Raw genomic sequence first — 17786 nt, 5'->3', positions numbered from 1 at the left:
TTATTTGGGCCATAACGAATCAATGTCTATCAAAACGCCAAAAATGAAACAACATTTCCAAAAACGAACACATTTGCTTATTCTGTAACAAAGCACTGCCATTCTTGAATAAAAGATACAAGTTCAATACATATATATTAGGTTGATTTGTGTCGCAATGATAAAATGCGTGTTGCGAACACTATTTTAGCCGATTCAAAACCAAATCTTAAAAACAAGTCCAAAACTTCAAAGTACTCCAGTTATGTTGTCTTTCGATAAAGTTTTCTCAAACCAACTGCGAAGATGCTTGACTACTATATCTTTTGAATACCGAGCGTTAGTTCTATAGACATTTTTATTTGTAGATCATAAACATTAATATAACAAAGCCATAAAAATTAGCTCCAAATTAGACTTCATAGAAATAATGGTCAAAATACAAATCACTGTAACTTCTGATTTTATCGAACAAATTATCTCAAATTTTCAGAGAAGATGGCTAAATATTATATGTTTTGAATGGTGAATGAAAAGCTGCTTGTTACATGGCTAGTTTACAAACTAATAATGATGCACCGTTGAGGAATATTGTGAAGCATGTGAAAATCTCTTCCAAAACAGCTCAAAACTTTCAAATCACGATAACTTTCGATTCCCTCGTTAGAATATTTTCAAATTCACGGAGAAGATGCTTGAATGCTATACCTTTCGAATGGTAGGTGCCAAATTCTTGGACATTTTTTTGCGTTAATAACGGTTTCTGGCACACCGTGTTACATGATATGTTATGTAAACTTCAATTATATGTCATGTAATCTAGCAGGATCCTAAGTGATTACATGACATATAACATATTTTTACATGATTTCAAACATAAATTTACATGACGTCATGTTTACATCGCATAAATGAAGTTTACATGACGTGTAATCTTCATTATTTTTAACTGTGCAGGTTTATCGGTATGGAAGGCTGTGCTGGAAGTAGGTGCTACGAATGGCCATATTCTTGGAGGCGGCAAAATCAATTAGTCGTACACAGCTAAAATATGTTGTAAATTTAAGTTTATTTTCATGCACATATTTGGAGCATCAAAATAAACGTACATTTCAACGACCAATCCATTATTTTTCAATTGAATTCACTTTAAATTTACACGATCATGTAATATTCAACCATTTAGTTGAAAATTGAATGTATATTCATTCAAATTTACATGATGCTGTAATAACACATGAATTTGATTTATTTTTACAGTAGACTTCAGTTTACATCACATTGAAAATTAAATATTTTTTCTGTGTAGGCCGTTTTCGTTCGTCAGCCGGTGGGCGCTGAACTTTCCAATCATCGATCTGAATTCCTCCTCCTGGCCAACCTAAGCGTTTAGATCTCCTATGATGATTTTGACGTCGTGGCTTGGGAAGCTGTCGTACTCGCGTTCGAGCTGCGCGTAAAAAGCGTCTTTATCATCATAAGTGCTTCCGGAGTGAGGGCTGTGCACGTTTATTATGCTGAAGTTGAAGAACCGGCCTTTGATCCTCAACTTGCACATTCTCTCATTGATCGGTCACCACCCGATCACGCACCTCTGCATATGCCATCACTATAAAAGCTGTTCCCAGCTGTTGATGTGATATAGATTGATCCGAATAGTATCGAATAGTACAAATCAGCAAATTTTAAGCGTTGATAGTGACAGCGAGCAACTCTGGTTGAGAGATTTGCAGTTCCACGTACCGAGCTTCCAATCGCTAGTCCCTTTACGTCGCTGTGGTCTTTGCCGATTGTCCCGGTTCGTATTCTCTCGTTGATTATTCGTTGCTTGATTTTTTTACGGCTGGCTTGCAGGGCCTGACACCAACCCCATAAATTTCCGGAGGACTATTCCCCCTAAATGTTCGGAGGACCATAGTGCACAGTTTAGCTTAGAGTCCTTCTCTGGCACTCGGACGATGATCAGCCGCCCCTGACATGGGGAACAGACGCTGTTGTGAGCCGCTCCTAACATGGAGTACAGACGCTCCAGATTTGCAGAAGCAAAAGCAAAAGCAAACCCCCCCTTCCCTGTCAGCATACGACCAAAGTTCCCACCGGGGGTTGGTTACCCGATCTTCCCTAAGGTTACTCGTACCCCGGCCAGTACCGCGAGGAGGTAGGGATAGGAGTTGCTGGGCAAGAGGCTAAGGACCGCACAGAGGGGTCTATTTTATTCCTTCAGGTACACGAGGTACCAATGGTACCTGGTAGCTGAAATTTGGTACAGTTGTTGTGGGACCCAAATGCAATCCAAAAAGTTGACTGGAGTGAGAATCTGAATTTTGTCCCACACTATTATCCATTTGTTTACATACCTATTATCAAAGTTAGCCATAACAGATTGACAATTTCTTTAAATACATTCAAAGTAAATCATTATGCAATTTTTCAACTTCAATCGATTACTACGATATCCGTATTTTTTTAATGTGTAAAATGAAAATCTGTAAAATAGTATGCAAATAATCAGGGTTTCTTCCACACTACCAAACTTACTCCGTTTAACGGTATGTAGAATGAGTGTTTAGACTATCAAAGGCTCGAATTTGAAACGAAATATTGGAAATCTGGGACAAAACTATCAAAGAAAATCTTGGATATAATTTCAAAATAAAACCCTTAAACTAAAAGAGTAATAGGGGAAAAGTACTAATTTTCGACCCACAAGAATTCTGTGCCAAATTCGTATGAATGGGTCGAAAATTAGTGCTGGGTCGAAAATTGGTGCTCTTCCCCTATGCGGGTTCCGGACAAAACCCAAAAAAACAATTTTTTTTTGTTTATAGGACGGCGTTCTCACGGAACCTATGGCTGAATTTACAAAAAAAAACTAACTAAAATTTAAAACCCTTTGAATACAGTATCCCGTATAAGACGAACCAGTCTAGGGCTGGAAATCTCCATAATAAAGAATGAAAAAAGTAATAAGAGAAAAGCACCAATTTTCGACCTAGCACAAATTTTCGGCCCATCAATACGGTTTTGGCCTACTTTGTATGAAAATCCGAAAATTGGCACAGATTTCTTGTGGGCCGGAAATAAGTGCTTTTTACCAAGCTTACAACAGCCGAACTTTCAGTAAAAAAAATCCCATTGATCTGAATTGAACAACCCTTCATATTATCAGTAGTCAAAATGCATTGACATTCAAAGACTGCAATACAAATATCAACATCATGTTCCTGAAAATGACGGTATAATTAGGCCTCTAAGTTTTGCTGAACTGCTCAGACGTAGAAAGCTCGGTAAAAATTTACAGACTACTGTATTTTTTGCAACCTATTGTTTCTCTAAACCAATTGACTGATAAACGTTCAAATTTTCATATGAATCCCATAAAAATCCTTGTAACATTCAATAGAGGTTTTATTGATTACTAACAGAAAGTGCTAATTAAATCCATGCTGCCATTTTTAATGAAGCCTCTGAAGGTTATATTGGTTATTTATGGTTTACAGTTCAATGTCGGTCAATTTTTTTTTCGTTTTGATCGCAATATTGAATCTAAGATATTCATAAACTGATATTAATTATGATTTAAGGTGAAACATATCAGAGATCAATGATCAAAGATGGCCATCACCGAAATGTGACTCTACTCGCGTTTTCAAAGGCATTAATCTCAAGAGATAGTGAGTCAACAAAACTGATCTTCTTATTTTAAGCATGCTGTTAATGCATAAGACTAAAATAGTAATTTAAATGCTGCCTATTGCTTCCTTGGCAAGATTTGTGCCTTAAAAGTTTTGATATAAAATGGAATTGGATTCTAAGATATATCTCGTTAACTAAGCATACTCTACACCCCACCAGTGGATTATCACAAAGTTGTAACAGATTTTGTTACTCAGTTAGCGCGTTTTTCTATCAAAATATGGTATAATTTTGGCCGTTTAGTAGTTAAAATAAAAAATATTACACCATTTCCTCTACACTAAACAAAATTGAAACAAAATATGTTATAATTTACACAAAAATGTAACTCACTATGTTTCAAATCGGACAAAAATACAATTTATGTTGTTATTTTCCATAACTGAGTTATAACAAAATTTGTTATGAACAACCTCTTTCATTTTTTTAAACAAATTTTGTTATAATTATATTGCTGTTTGCGTTTGAAATGCAAATATCAATTGCGGGAACACCAAACGCGGTAAGATTTTTCCTGCTAGGCCGGTGGTGATTTATATAATCGTTGCAAGGTGTCCTTTGATTGTTTAGTGTTACCGCATTTGTAGGACGTTTGGCCAAGGTTTGCTTCTCAAATGCAAACAGCAATATTTTCAATTGAAACAAGTTTGAAACATTATTTGTTATTATAACTGATTTTGTATTATTTATGTTATAATTTCCTCCATCAACTCAAAGTGCTTCTTATAAAAATAAAACAAAACTTGTTATTTGTAACAAATCTTGATATGATTTTGCTACAATTTTGTTGTAATCAACTGGTCGGGCAGGAGCTTTCGAATAAGCATAAATTTGAACATTTTGAAAGACCAAGTGTAAATAGTGGGCCGGTCTCAGCGAAAATTACTCAAATATCTATGGCTCTTTCGAAAAGACAATTAGTTTATTTTACTTCGCAGGTATTTTGACAATTGTGTTCACTAACACTTGAAGTGAAAATCATGCTTATGTCTGTATAAATTAGATTAGAACAATAAAAAATGATTGAAGCAAATTTGAAGGTTTTTAAATTTAAAAAAATAAATTGGAAGTATGTTCTTCTTCTTTCTGGCGTTACGTCCCCACTGGGACAGAGCCTGCTTCTCAGCTTAGTGTTCTTATGAGCACTTCCACAGTTATTAACTGAGAGCTTACTATGCCAATGACCATTTTTGCATGCGTATTTCGTGTGGCAGGTACGGAGATATTCTATGCCCTGGGAAGTCGAGAAAATTTCCAACCCGAAAAGATCCTCGACCGGTGGGATTCGAACCCATGACCCTCAGCTTGGTCTTGCTGAATAACTGCGCGTTTACCGCTACGGCTATCTGGGCCCCCAGTATGTATCTCTGTATGGAAGTTTGTATCTCTGAAAATAAATGTCAAAATACATCTTTTGTATAGGAATGTCAGATATTGAGATGCATATATGATTTATAATTTCAAGCTTCAAAATTACCCAGATTACAAAGTTAATATATACATTGACACAATTTGCAGACCAAGTCAAGATTTGTAAATTTTTAACGATTATATTTCCGTTCAACTCTAAAAATTTTGCCACTCGATCCCTCAAACCAATGAGTAGACGAATGCAGTAGCGTCTCTCTATGCGTAGTAAATGCTTCTCAATATACATACACTAGTAATTTTCGTTTCAAGGCAGGTAAGTTTGAGATCACGCCGGTATGCAGTAGTGCACTACGATGTAAAAGTCTCACACTTATTCACCAGATCAATATAAAAAGAAGTGTTCTAGTGAAACCTCCCGCCAGATACGTTTGTGAGTTGCAGTAGTTGAAAAGTGTCGACTTCCGGTGAGATCGTAAAATCTGAAACCGACTTAGAATGAAGGTGCTAGTGCTTTTGTGCGCTGTTTGTGCACTAACCAGTGCGATCGAGTTCCAGGATAATCCAGAAGTTGAACTACGTAAGTGATGCACTTACCGGTGTAAATAGGTCCCTAAAGGTGCCCAGTGTCATAAACTCAGAAGAAAATAGTGAAACTATTGTACTGCTCACATGATTTATTAACCGGTTGAAGCATTAATTACTGGTCGTTTTGTTATGTGATTGACAACTTTTAAAGAGGGACCGATTAGTGAATGAGGAATACTGCAAGCGGACATAAAATATTGAAAGTCATATAATTACATGTCTCTGAGAAAGCTAGTACTAATGATTCGTTTTCCTAATCGATTACGTTCTAAGAGGCGCTTTCGAGTAGATTTTCTGTGAAAAATAAAGGAAAGTGAAGGAAAATTACTACAACGGATTAATGCCCAACTTCCATCCTTATTACTAAGCTGTACTCAAATCAAATGACTCGACTTTTTGAACGTCTAAAAGCAACCCTTTCTATGACTGTTCTAAACATTAACTAATATGTTATACGTCTATTGCAAGTTTGATATAGTATTCGACATTTGTTCCATATTGGCCCATATTTGTACAGCATACAATATGACCTACTAGAAAATCAAAATCTTGTTTCTCTGACAAAGTATCGTTTTTTAAAAGTGAACATAATTCGTATGTCTGTTGGTTAAAAGCCTTCAATGTGAGTTTTGGAAGGTTAATGTTTATCTTGTATGCTAGATTTAATTTCACCGTTGACCTCCCCTCCTGGCAGACGAAAAAATATGTAGCTGTATGTAAGGTAGATGCATCGATATTCGCAATAGTAACAGTATTTGCTATGCAACAGTATTAACGATGCCGATAGGCATACATAGAAACCTCAAAATTTGAAAAAATAGTTTTCCTTGAAATGTTTGGTCCATTGCCCCTTGTTTTGCCATAGTGTTTCTAAATGCGCTTCCCTCCATTAGAAATCAATGCATGTGACGAATTCAGGAATTAAAATTAGGGATGGTACACAAATTACACAATGTAACAAAAATAACATTTTTGGTGTGTCAATCAAATTATGTGTCTATAGTAGTTTTTGGGTCGTTAAATCTGATACTGTTCTCACAAGGGAAGGTCACGATGGTGTTACACAGGGTTTTCAACCGGAATATTTTTGTTTGATTCTACATGTCGAAATATCAAAAACCCCAAAACCTTTCGGGTGATGGACCAGTGGTGTAGCCAACAGGGGCTCAGAAAGGGTCGGTTTTGTACGAATATAATATTATTGAGTCAAGTAAAAATATGTCAAAAAGATTTTTCTCAGTATCTATTACGATAATAATGAACAGAATTGACATTAGTGTATGTTTGTAATGTATTTTTATGCCATTGGCGTAACTAACATGGAATATGGACACCAAACGAATTTGGTTTTATTGAAATAGTATACCAATAAGAAACCCATCCCGATTGCGCCTATGGTATGGAAAAAATACATTTTGAACATAGATCAATGCCAATTCTGTTCTCTACCACCACAATAATTACTAAAAAAATATTTTTGTCGTATTTCCAATTGGCTTAATAATATAATATAGTACAAAATTGCTCCTTTTAAAGCCCCTCCTGGCTACACCCCTGGTCCATCACCTGAAAGGCTTTGGGGGTTTTCATATTTAGACATGTAGAATCTAACAAAAATAGTCCGGTTTAAAACCCCGTGTAACACCATCGTGACCTTCCCTTGTCAGAAATGTTCCAGCACGTCACAATTTTTAGCTGTAGATCGACAAAGTTGTATACTAGTATACTAGTTTTATTGATGTTTTAAGTATGATTTACCAAACTTGCAAAATAGGACTTAAACTCTCATTTCAGGTATAATTTAGTTGAAATTGCACGGTAGAATTTCGATCATATCGATTTTTTCAACATGCTTGCAGTTTCCATACAAAATTATTCGTTTCTCTTATATGGCAAAATACAACACTTTCTAAACCACCAAAAAACGACTTTTGAGCATCGAAACTTTAATGAACTTTGTGTATAAGTAGGTATTGTTGCATGCAAGTTGGTTGAAATTTGGATTTTCAACAGTCAATATCTCAAAAACTAGACGTGTTGTGATATTTTTGAAAATGGCATTGGATTCAGCAATTAATTAAATAAGTATTGTTATTTTGATGCTTGAGCCAAAAACGTGTTCCGCAGTGTTATGTGTAGGGGCCTTCCTTGGCCGATTGGTTAGAGTCCGCGGCTACAAACCAAAGTCATGCTGAAGGTTGTCTGGGTTCGATTCTCCGTCCATCCAGGATCTTTTCGTAATGAAATTTCCCTGACTTCCCTGGGCATACAATATCATCGTACGATATACGAATGCGAAAATGACAACTTTGTAATTGAAGGCTCTTAGTTAATAACTGTGGAAGTGCTCATTGAACACTTAACTGAGAAGCAGGCTCTGTCCCAGAGAGGACGTAATTCCAAGAAGAAGGAACACAAATTATGTGACGCTAAATTTTAACTTTATCGACTCGCCCCCTCCCGTTAGTCACGCTTTTTGTACGAGTCTTCCCAAAAATGTGTAAGGCTTGTCTCGCTTGGCTTAATCCCCCTGTGAAGCGTAACATAACTTGCGTAAGACACCTCAAAATAAAACCTGACGAATACTGGTGAAAGTGATCCAGTGTTCGTCACCCATGTTTTAAATATAAAAATTACCCAGCCAACATTTTGGTAGGTATAACTTTTGTTATACATCATTCTATATGAATCAATTCAATCGTATAGAATGCACAAAAAGGCTATATACGTACCAAAGTAGAGGCTGTATGCGTACTTAGCACGACTTTTTCAGACTTTCTCTGATCAGAAATACGATGCCACAAAATTTGAATGAAAATAAAAAAAAAAGTCTCCAGTAAACCTCGAACGTGCGACCTCTGGATTAGGGAGCGGACACCTTACTACTGTACCACCAAGGATCATATAACAGAGTGGTGATTATTTGCCAATATTAACGCATGTTTCATGTTCAGCGACACTTACTATGTTGTTCTTCGAGGCCCATCGTCAGCAGATACCAAGTTTTGGAGGCAATTTTTGCTAAGTTATTGCGATTTCATATGATGCTTTCTGGATTGATTTATGATCTGTCAGTTTATACAACATAACGCGATTTTGTGATGCTCTATATATGATGTTTTGTTTGTCAACACAGATTGTCGTTTATGAATCGTATTGGGGATTTATATACAACTTGTGTAGACATTGAAAATGCCTTATTTGGCATGTTTTGCAATTCTGATTTTTGACGTACGAATATGTGATTTTGGATGCACATTCTTATACGATACGTGGTACACTGGGTAGTTTCTGACAAGTTCTTTTATTTTTCCTGCTAAACAATTTCGATAGTCAATGGCTTGTTTAAACGAACATAATATAATATAATTGGAATGCAATTTTACATAATTTTCGTGTTTTGAGTTAATTTTAGTAAACTAAACTTTGGCACGATACACCATACTAAACTCAAACTTTTGCAGGATGACTTGAACGACTGTTTTATTGATTTGGAATAATGTTCACATTTTTGCGTCAAAATTTTGCAAGTGCTTTTGAAAAAATATGTAATCTGCTTCCAAGATTTCTATTTTTTCAGTTTGTCGATAAAATCAATTATTGAAAATCACCTTTCTCTACTTAAACATCTTAAATATTTAGTTAAAAGTTGCAAAAAAAATTTCAATAAAAAGTCAAATCTATACTATCTTTCCCTGGTTGACTCATCCGTGTCTTCTCGTGTCTTTGGCTAATTTAGGTATATTTATGTTAATTATATTTCCTTGCATTTGCTACAATCTAAGCGTGTTTGTTCTTAGCTGTATTCCATGGTAATTATTCAATCCATAATGTCATTTTTGCAATTCCGTTGCATATCATCCTACTTTTCATCGACAGGATGGACGGCATAATGGCCTACTTTTCCTATCAAAACAATCAGTACTGAAAATTGCTACTTTTCAGCACTCATTTCGGTGCTGAAAAGTAGCACTTTTCAGTACTGATTAAAATGTATTTTCAAACGGCATTCATCTAGTGTCTACAAATGTCTCAATAATTTGTCAATCAACTACTTATTCTATAACGTTGGGTGGTCCGGATCCGATTCATGATATTTTTATTTGGAAGCAGAGCGTTCAGCGGGCCTAGAGGAGGCTGTAGTAGGTTCAGCTTTCTTACTTACAAGTAAACCCAATGTTTAACGCTACAGTTTGCGTAGGCTGTTAATATTAACTGTAAAACATAATTGAAAATTATTCGCGGCATCTTACCTGGTATGTCTTCAATGTAGAATAAAGATCAGTAGGTATTATTGGGAATGTGAAAATTTGTGACAGACTTCTGCTGTGTGTATATCACAGCCTACCTGATTGAAAAATACTCAGTCTATACTACGCACGGATGTCCACGTGGGTTTACTAGAGATATGTTTGTTATCCTAGAAAAAATCCGATTGAAATGGCTTTTTCGTAATTACAAAAAATGTTGTATTCAACTCGTTGCAAAACTCGATTTTTTCAGCACTCGTCATATTTATCCAACTCGGCGAGCCTCGTTGGATAAATGTACGACTCGTGCTAAAAAATCATCATTTTGCAACTTGTTGCATAAATAACTATTTTGCAATTCCGTTGTATATGAGCCTACTTTTCATCCAGGAGTTGATCAATATAATGGCCTACTTTTCCTTCTCTAATTGCTCTGGATTCTGCAAAAACTTGTTTAATTAGTTTCTTATTCTACATCCGTTGGGCGATCCAAATCCGACTCAGAAGAGCCATTCTGATTAAGAATAGGATCGCCTAGCGGACGTAGAAGATGTAGTTAGGTTAGCACGTTAACTCACAAAAATCCGGATCTTTCTGCGGAATAACTGTGTGTAAAATACGGCAGAAAACTGCATGTGAAAGCAGTGACTTACCTGTTCTGAATGTAGATCAAATGCGCTACCGATGGAAGAGTGAAAATTTGTGAAAGTCCTGTGAGAACAGTATCATAGCCTACGTGATTCAAAACTCTGAGTCAACAGTACACGTGGATGTTTGTCCATGTGGGTTGCCTTTTGTTTCTAGAAATAATCCAACTAGACGGCATTTTTCGTAATTGCAAAAAATGTTGTATGCAACGCGTTGCAAAACTCGATTTTTTCATCACTCGTAGTAATTATCCAACTCGTGCTGAAAAAATCATCATTTTGCAACTCATTGCTTAAATGACTATTTTGCAACTTTTCGCGATATAGAAATGAAAAAGTTGAATTTTTCACTTTAAAATAAATAACTCCTAGACAAAATAAAGATATCGGTTTGATATATTTCCAATAATTTCTTGAAAATATATATTAATTATACAAATCTGAAATCCTAACACATTGTAATAAATTGTAATTTATCGTACTTATTGGTGAATTAATTAAAACTGTCTCAGAGTCAAAAGCAAATATTAAATTAAAATTAAATCATCATCAAGATGGCCGAGTATGGCTTATTAAGAAAGAACGATTAAAGAAGGCTGTATTGGCGACGTTCTTCTCAGCCTTAGACCTTAACCTTAGAATAATATAGATAGTGCCAACTGACTGAATTCCTGATCATTGGAAAAAACTTGTTTTTACATAAAGTAAGAATTTAAGTTTAAGGAAACATAGAAAAAAACTTTGGCAATAAATTCGTACTTTGGAATTTTTTCGCGACCCACCAAAGACTAGCTCACGACCCCCCTGGGGGTCGCGACACACAGTTTGGGAAACTATGCACTAAACAAAGAACACGGGTATGCCACAAAAGATTAAAAACAACTGGTCGTAGTGGTTCATCCCGGACAGAAACAGGACATATTAAACATGTACAACAATATTTTCAACCACAGACAAACATAAGTAAAACTTAAAAGTAATTTCCTACAAAAGTTATCAGTTCACACCATGATCGCAGAGTACAGACATGGAGGCTCAAACAAATTTCAATTTGTTTTTAATGTCGAAATCAGCGTCAAAGTGTATAAAGCGGCAAAATTAAAGCCTACCCAATTTGATGACAGCGCCGCGTAATAGGAGTTTAACGATATACAGACAAACATGCGTAACACTTAGAACAAATTTCTTTAAAATGCGATGCCCAGTTTAGACCAACATCACTTGGTGAGCATGTTGCACGAAATACCGTTTCGTGAAACAAGCCCTGCAGATGGCGTTAGTGTGGAACGTCAAATACGAAGAAAAACGATGAAAGTGCTTCTGGTTGTGAGGTTTATAACATAATTTGAGATGATCGTTAAATGAGCGATTAGAGATGATCGTTAAATGAGTCGATGGAAATTTCGTCAGCATTACGTCTGTTTGTCTGTGGACATACTTTAAAATGACTAGTACAAAGCTTTTTACACGCTTATGATTAAAGACCAACGTATGTTGTCTATGCCATGTTTATATGGTGAGCATGTTGCACGAAATACTGTTTCGTGCAACAAGACCTGCAGAGTGCAGATGACGGTAGTGTGAAACGTCAAACACGAAGTAAAACGATACGAGCGCCACTGGTTGTGAGGTTTGAAACATAAATAATTAGAAATAATCATTAAATGAGTGGTCGATGGCCATTTCGCCAGTGTTTCGTTTGTTAATCTACGCTTTGAACCGTTGATGCTGAAATAGCGGGTGATCTTTTTTTTTGCGGTTCAAACCATTGTGCGAAGGGGCCCAAAGAGCCATAGCGGTAAACGTGCAGTTATTCAGCAAGACCAGTGGGTTCGAATGCCAGCGAAGAGTAGAGTAGAGACATTGTGGGAAGAATGTCTTCAAGAATAAATGGTGGATTCCCGCTTTTTGGAAATTCTTGAATTTTTTAAGTTTCTTGAGAAGTTTTATAAATTATTATTAATTGAGGTGTTTTTGAAGATAATGCTGAAAGAAAGTTCCTGTATCATTTCTTGAAAGATTAATTAGAGGAATTTCTTGAAGAATCCCAGAGATTAACAAAACATCATGGATAAACTGTCGGAAATATTCTTGATTGGAAATTGTGAAACAATTAATCAAATTAACTAAGGATTGATCACTAAGGATTGACCAAACTTTTGTACGATGACTTAAATGAATGATTTTGAATAATTTTTAGATTTCCGTCGAAATTTTGAAGATGTTCTTAAAAGATTATGGTACATTAGGGTTCTAATGCCGTACTGATTTCAAACATTGGTTGATCCAATGCTGAGGAAATTATCCATGTATTTTTCAGTGTATTTTTTTGGAAAATGTCACAACTGCAAGTAAACATTTAGTAAACAAAATTAGTACAATGTGTTTGTATAAATACGTACGAAGTGAAATAAACTCATCGTCTTTTAAATGAACCGTGATCCCAAAAATTTGCACGAGAGTGTTGGAACTGTTGGAGAGATTCTAAGAAGTAATTGCATAAAAATCCAAGAATTGACAATTTTTTTTACATTTTACAAATAGAAAATTGGAGTTTTGAAAGCTGCTGAATGGGCACAGTAATGTAGCCTATTATTAATGAAAAAATCAACTCGTAATTATCAATCGTAATTATAATCTTAATTATGTTCATTTAGGAATCTATTGTGAAAATTTGAGCAGGGGACTGGAAAAATATATAGTCATTATTTATTTGAAGATTCCCAATCAATAGATAAGAGACTGAAACAAACCGGAAGTCTTTCCATTTATAAACGGTTTCTTCACCATCGCTTAGGCTTTTAACCTAGTTTAACCATATGGATAAACGTGGTTAAAGGCTTAAGCGAGAATGAAGAAATCGGCCCTTAGAATCAAAAAAGTTAAATCTAGGGTACATACGTAACACTTAGAACAAATTGCGATCAAAATCATAGTCACGAGGGCATGTTCGCCCAAGATGGCGGTGGTGGATTGCGAGCGCTGCGGGTAAATTGGCCACCCGCATGGATGGACATTGATGAAAGTGTGACGTCTATTTGTCTGTGTCTAGGAAATTAATCAAGCAAAAAAAATCAGTTTTTGAACCATCCTAACCTAAACAAGCACAAACTTATACTAAAATAAAAAATACGGCTCCAATATTGTTGAACAATGATTCGACTCACAAAATTTGAACGAAATCAGAGCACTTCTGAAAAATTCAATTTCTGTCCACACATTGTAAAGTTTGCGTCAGATTGAGCAGTTTTGAGATGACATATTTAAAAATATTCAGCTTAGAAAAGCGACAAGCTAATCTCAAATTTAATTATTCACTAGTTCGAATTACATGTTAAGCTGAAATAATCAACATACACGGAACCAACTTCAATGTTATCTAGATTTTCACGGTGAGCAACGTAACGGTAGCATCTCTAAACACGGTGCAGTTTCACAACATGCATGAACATAACGTTGGAAATCGATTTATCGTTGCACAGTGGATCCGGATCAAACGAAATCAGAATTGCTTCCCATGCGTTAACATTAAAATATCGTTCTCGCTGGCTTGAACTACCGTTGTGATCCAAATTACGGACCCTTGAAGACCTTGAAATATACAATTGTAGTGCATCCACAATCTTATAAATGTAAAAGTTCGTAACAATAATATCCTTATTCATTTCAAATAAATAACGAGGCGTTAGAAATGAGGCTAGACAATTATTTACCAAAATAATACTTGGAAATCATCATGAAATACTACAAACATTCTAACGATATTTCAGCTCGTATGTTTGCCATGCAAATTGAATTGTCCGGAATATAAATCAAAACGGTAGCAAGCTGCTGTAAGTTGGTCAAGTGGGCTACTGCGCACCTTACGAAACAGTTGCACACATTCGTGCTTGAACTGTGAATGACTTGCAGCGGAAAATGCTGAGAGGTTCGTGACCGTTGAATGTGAACCGCTTTTCACATGTGCCTGCCTACGTAGGAGAAGAGCATGTCGAGTTTCATTCTCGCATACGAACAGCACGTTGCCTACCTCAGATGCAATTCTTTTCCTGGCAGATACAATAGGCGATAAGTCTGAATTAATCTTTCTTATTCATTACAGCATCGTTCATGCGCATATGTAACCGCAACGACCCTGAACTTGGGCAGTGTATCAAGGATTCCATTCAGCGGCTGCTTCCAGAATTGGCGGTATGTATGTGTTGGTGAATAATTAATTGATAACGCTTTTTGAACGAGGCAGAATTAATGACGCGTGACTACATTCGATTAAGCAATAGGCGTAGATCAAGAGATTATCAGTATGTGTTAGTTTGAATAGAATAATTTGAATTGTGGGAAATTTTATTGAAATTACATTAGGAAGTTAGTCAGGTATGTAAATTATATCGATAATTCCATATTATCCATGCATTTATTCTTCTTCTTCCTGACATTACATTACTATTGTAATCTGCTCCAATCAGCCTAGCTGTGTAGATTGTCACAGCAATTAACTCTGAGTAATTGTGTTGTACGTAAACAAATTCAGTTTTTTGAAGACTGTTTTGATAGTATTGCTTTACGTTAAAGTGGGACCATAGATTTTCAATGCTACTTTTTATCCTATTGATCCCTTCCCGGCCATTTTGTTTCCGCAACTACTAAATTCGGTACAAATAACAAATAGAGTTCAAAAAAAATAGAAAAGTAATCGTTCTCAAGATGCATTTCAAATTTAAACTATGTCTTTGTTCAATTTTGAATCCGTATTTTATTTAAAAAAATACAAACGAATATGTATGTATGTAAAATTTACATTTTCTCTCCCTTCTAAACAATAACGTAATTTGGAATTGATCTTTTTTGGCAAAAATCGTTTGTTTGAATGTTTTAGTGCTACTCTTTAGTAAAATGTTTGAAACTTGTAGGAAAAGTTTTGGTTCTGGTGCTTGTCCCGCTATAAAAATATTTTGGGGTAAGTTAGGCCATAGAAATTTTCATATGAAATGAAAGCAAAATCGTAAGCAGCTTGTAATAATACCTAAAATTGTATGTAGCTCACTGATGGTAATGATGATGATGATGAAGTGCTACACATTATTTAAAAAATTCGAAATATATCGAGGTACGTTCAATGTGAGTATAGTGGGAATGTAGTTTATGAACCTTGGAATGATTTTCAGGTGATTTTAGTAAACTTTACTGCATTACATTAAACTTTCCTAATATATCATAGTTGATACTTAAGCATCATATATTTTCTATATGTTACATATTAAACCGTTCACATCATGGCTAATATTTTGTTTGTGCTTCTATATTTAATGTTGAGTGTTGCATACATCCAAGCAATTATATAAACTCGTCTTGTAGTAAACATTAAGGGGTTTATTCGAAGTAGCATTTTTAGCGTTATGAGATTTCGTTTTTTGTCATAAAGTTGTCAAATTTTAACTTGAGTATAAAGTTTTTTACATGTTTTCGGACTAAAATTTTACAACGAATCCGATTCTGTGCAATTATCAAACATATAAAGCGGTTTAAAAAAGTTTATATAAGGAAGTATGGAAAATTTTGAGGTACGTTTAAAACCGAGGTTAGATCCGGAAGGTACATCGTTGACACATGCATTTTCCGAAAAAATCGGAACGGTTTGCATAGATTTTCAAAAAATCGACCATCTATTCAGCAGGATCACCGTTTTTGATGAAAACGTGAGGTAGTTCAAAAACCCGCGAGGTACGCTATGTTACGTAGTTGGTACACTCACGATACGGTATTAGTTTTTATTTTTGTGAAAAGTATCCTGCTGGATAGATTGACATTTATTTAGGGTGACAAAAAACGGATAACGTTCAGTTTCTACACGTTTCTTGTTTCTGTTTTTTTATTAAAACGGCTTTATTGCCTAATACACAAAACTTATACTAAACAAATGAATGATGCTAATGAAAAAATTAAAAAAGGGAAACTCAAAATAAGTAAATCTAAAATAGCTAACATTTCACATTCGTCTCAAAAAAAAAAAAACTGATGGCTTTTGTTTTTATTCGCTTAGAACGGCATTCCAGCAATCGGTTTCCCAGCCATCGAACCGTTCAGCCAGGACAGCAACTACTTCGAGTACAAAAATCAACAAATGCACGGATCGCTGCATCTGAAGAATGCCAAAACATACGGTTTGAGTCGTGCCCAAATCCGAGATGTGCGAGCCACTGCCGACGATGGTTCCCTCCGAATGGAAGTCGATGTGTACTTCCCAAAGGTGATCACTGAAGGAAAATACAAGGGAGAAGGACGGTTCAACGCCATCAAGGTTGTGTCCAAGGGATACTTCAACGTGACCACATGTAAGGGTGATCCGACGAATTTTAATAACAATATGAAATAATATCAAATTTAATTTTAGCTGACGTTTCCGCCACTTGGAGAATCTCTGGCCGTACTACGCAGCGTCAAGGAGAAGAATATCTTTTGATTGACAAATTTGACATGACTCCAGAAGTAGGAGACATGAAGGTCTACGCTACCGGACTGTTCCCAGATCCAGGACTGAGTAAGTATCTGTAAAGAGCTTGAAAATCACATTTCGTCGCCTCTTTAATACCATTAAGTGCACTGTACGCACATGCATGCTTGAATCTTGCAATAAACCAATGAATGGTAACCACATATAATCTATTTCAGATCAAGTCGCACTAGACTTCGTCAACCAGTATTGGCCCTCGCTATACAAGCAAATGTTACCCGAAACGCGCCAATCCTGGGAGCCAATGATGTTAGACATTGTGAACAAAATGTTCAACCGTGTACCATATCGAAGGCTGTTGCCCAAAGCAGAAGCATAAGGCGAATCTGTTGTTATTCCGTAACTGTAAAGTGTAAAGTGTTATTTTTGCGATTGTGATAGAAGGGTTTGTGCAGAACGCCTTCCATTGATACTATGGTATCGCAAGGTGCGTTTAGACATAGCATTATTGGAAAAATTTTCGTGAAACAAAACTAAGACGAGTGGCATAGGAAAAAATAACATTAGATTTTTCTTTAGGATATATCACAGCCATGCTTTAGTATATGAAAATGGAGCCTGTCAGAAGGATTGAAACTAGCTTAACTAATAAAACAGTACTTAAAACTGTTAGTTTTATGCCTATGTGTCCCTTATCGATCATTATTAGTACCTGTGCCATCGATTTTTCTTTGGACCAGTTGACGGAAGTAAAATTCTTAGATCGCCCATTGTTAGAATTCAAATTTTATGTCACTGATCACTAGT

At 35.7% G+C, this 17786-nt stretch overlaps 1 protein-coding gene across 4 annotated transcripts; it reads left to right on the top strand.

The window, feature by feature from the left end:
• Nucleotides 1-5450: 5450 nt before the first annotated feature.
• Nucleotides 5451-17540, top strand: LOC5565773 (putative beta-carotene-binding protein). 4 transcript variants are annotated; one of them, XM_021845184.1, is made up of 5 exons: nt 5451-5510; nt 14631-14719; nt 16569-16860; nt 16920-17066; nt 17198-17540. In XM_021845184.1, the coding sequence occupies exons 2-5, from the start codon at nt 14639-14641 to the stop codon at nt 17356-17358; spliced, it is 681 nt and encodes a 226-aa protein (XP_021700876.1). In that variant the 5' UTR covers nt 5451-5510; nt 14631-14638; the 3' UTR covers nt 17359-17540. The 4 variants fall into 4 exon arrangements, with proteins under 4 accessions (XP_021700876.1, XP_001650121.1, XP_021700877.1 ...); XM_001650071.2 differs by having other exon boundaries at nt 5455-5623; XM_021845185.1 differs by lacking the exon at nt 5451-5510 and adding an exon at nt 5635-5662.
• Nucleotides 17541-17786: the final 246 nt, after the last annotated feature.

The sequence above is a fragment of the Aedes aegypti genome, chromosome 2 (genome assembly GCF_002204515.2).
Source record: "Aedes aegypti strain LVP_AGWG chromosome 2, AaegL5.0 Primary Assembly, whole genome shotgun sequence".
Classification (NCBI taxonomy): domain Eukaryota; kingdom Metazoa; phylum Arthropoda; class Insecta; order Diptera; family Culicidae; genus Aedes; species Aedes aegypti.
Note: the sequence above shows the minus strand (reverse complement) of the source record. Positions and strands in the feature narration are given on the sequence as shown.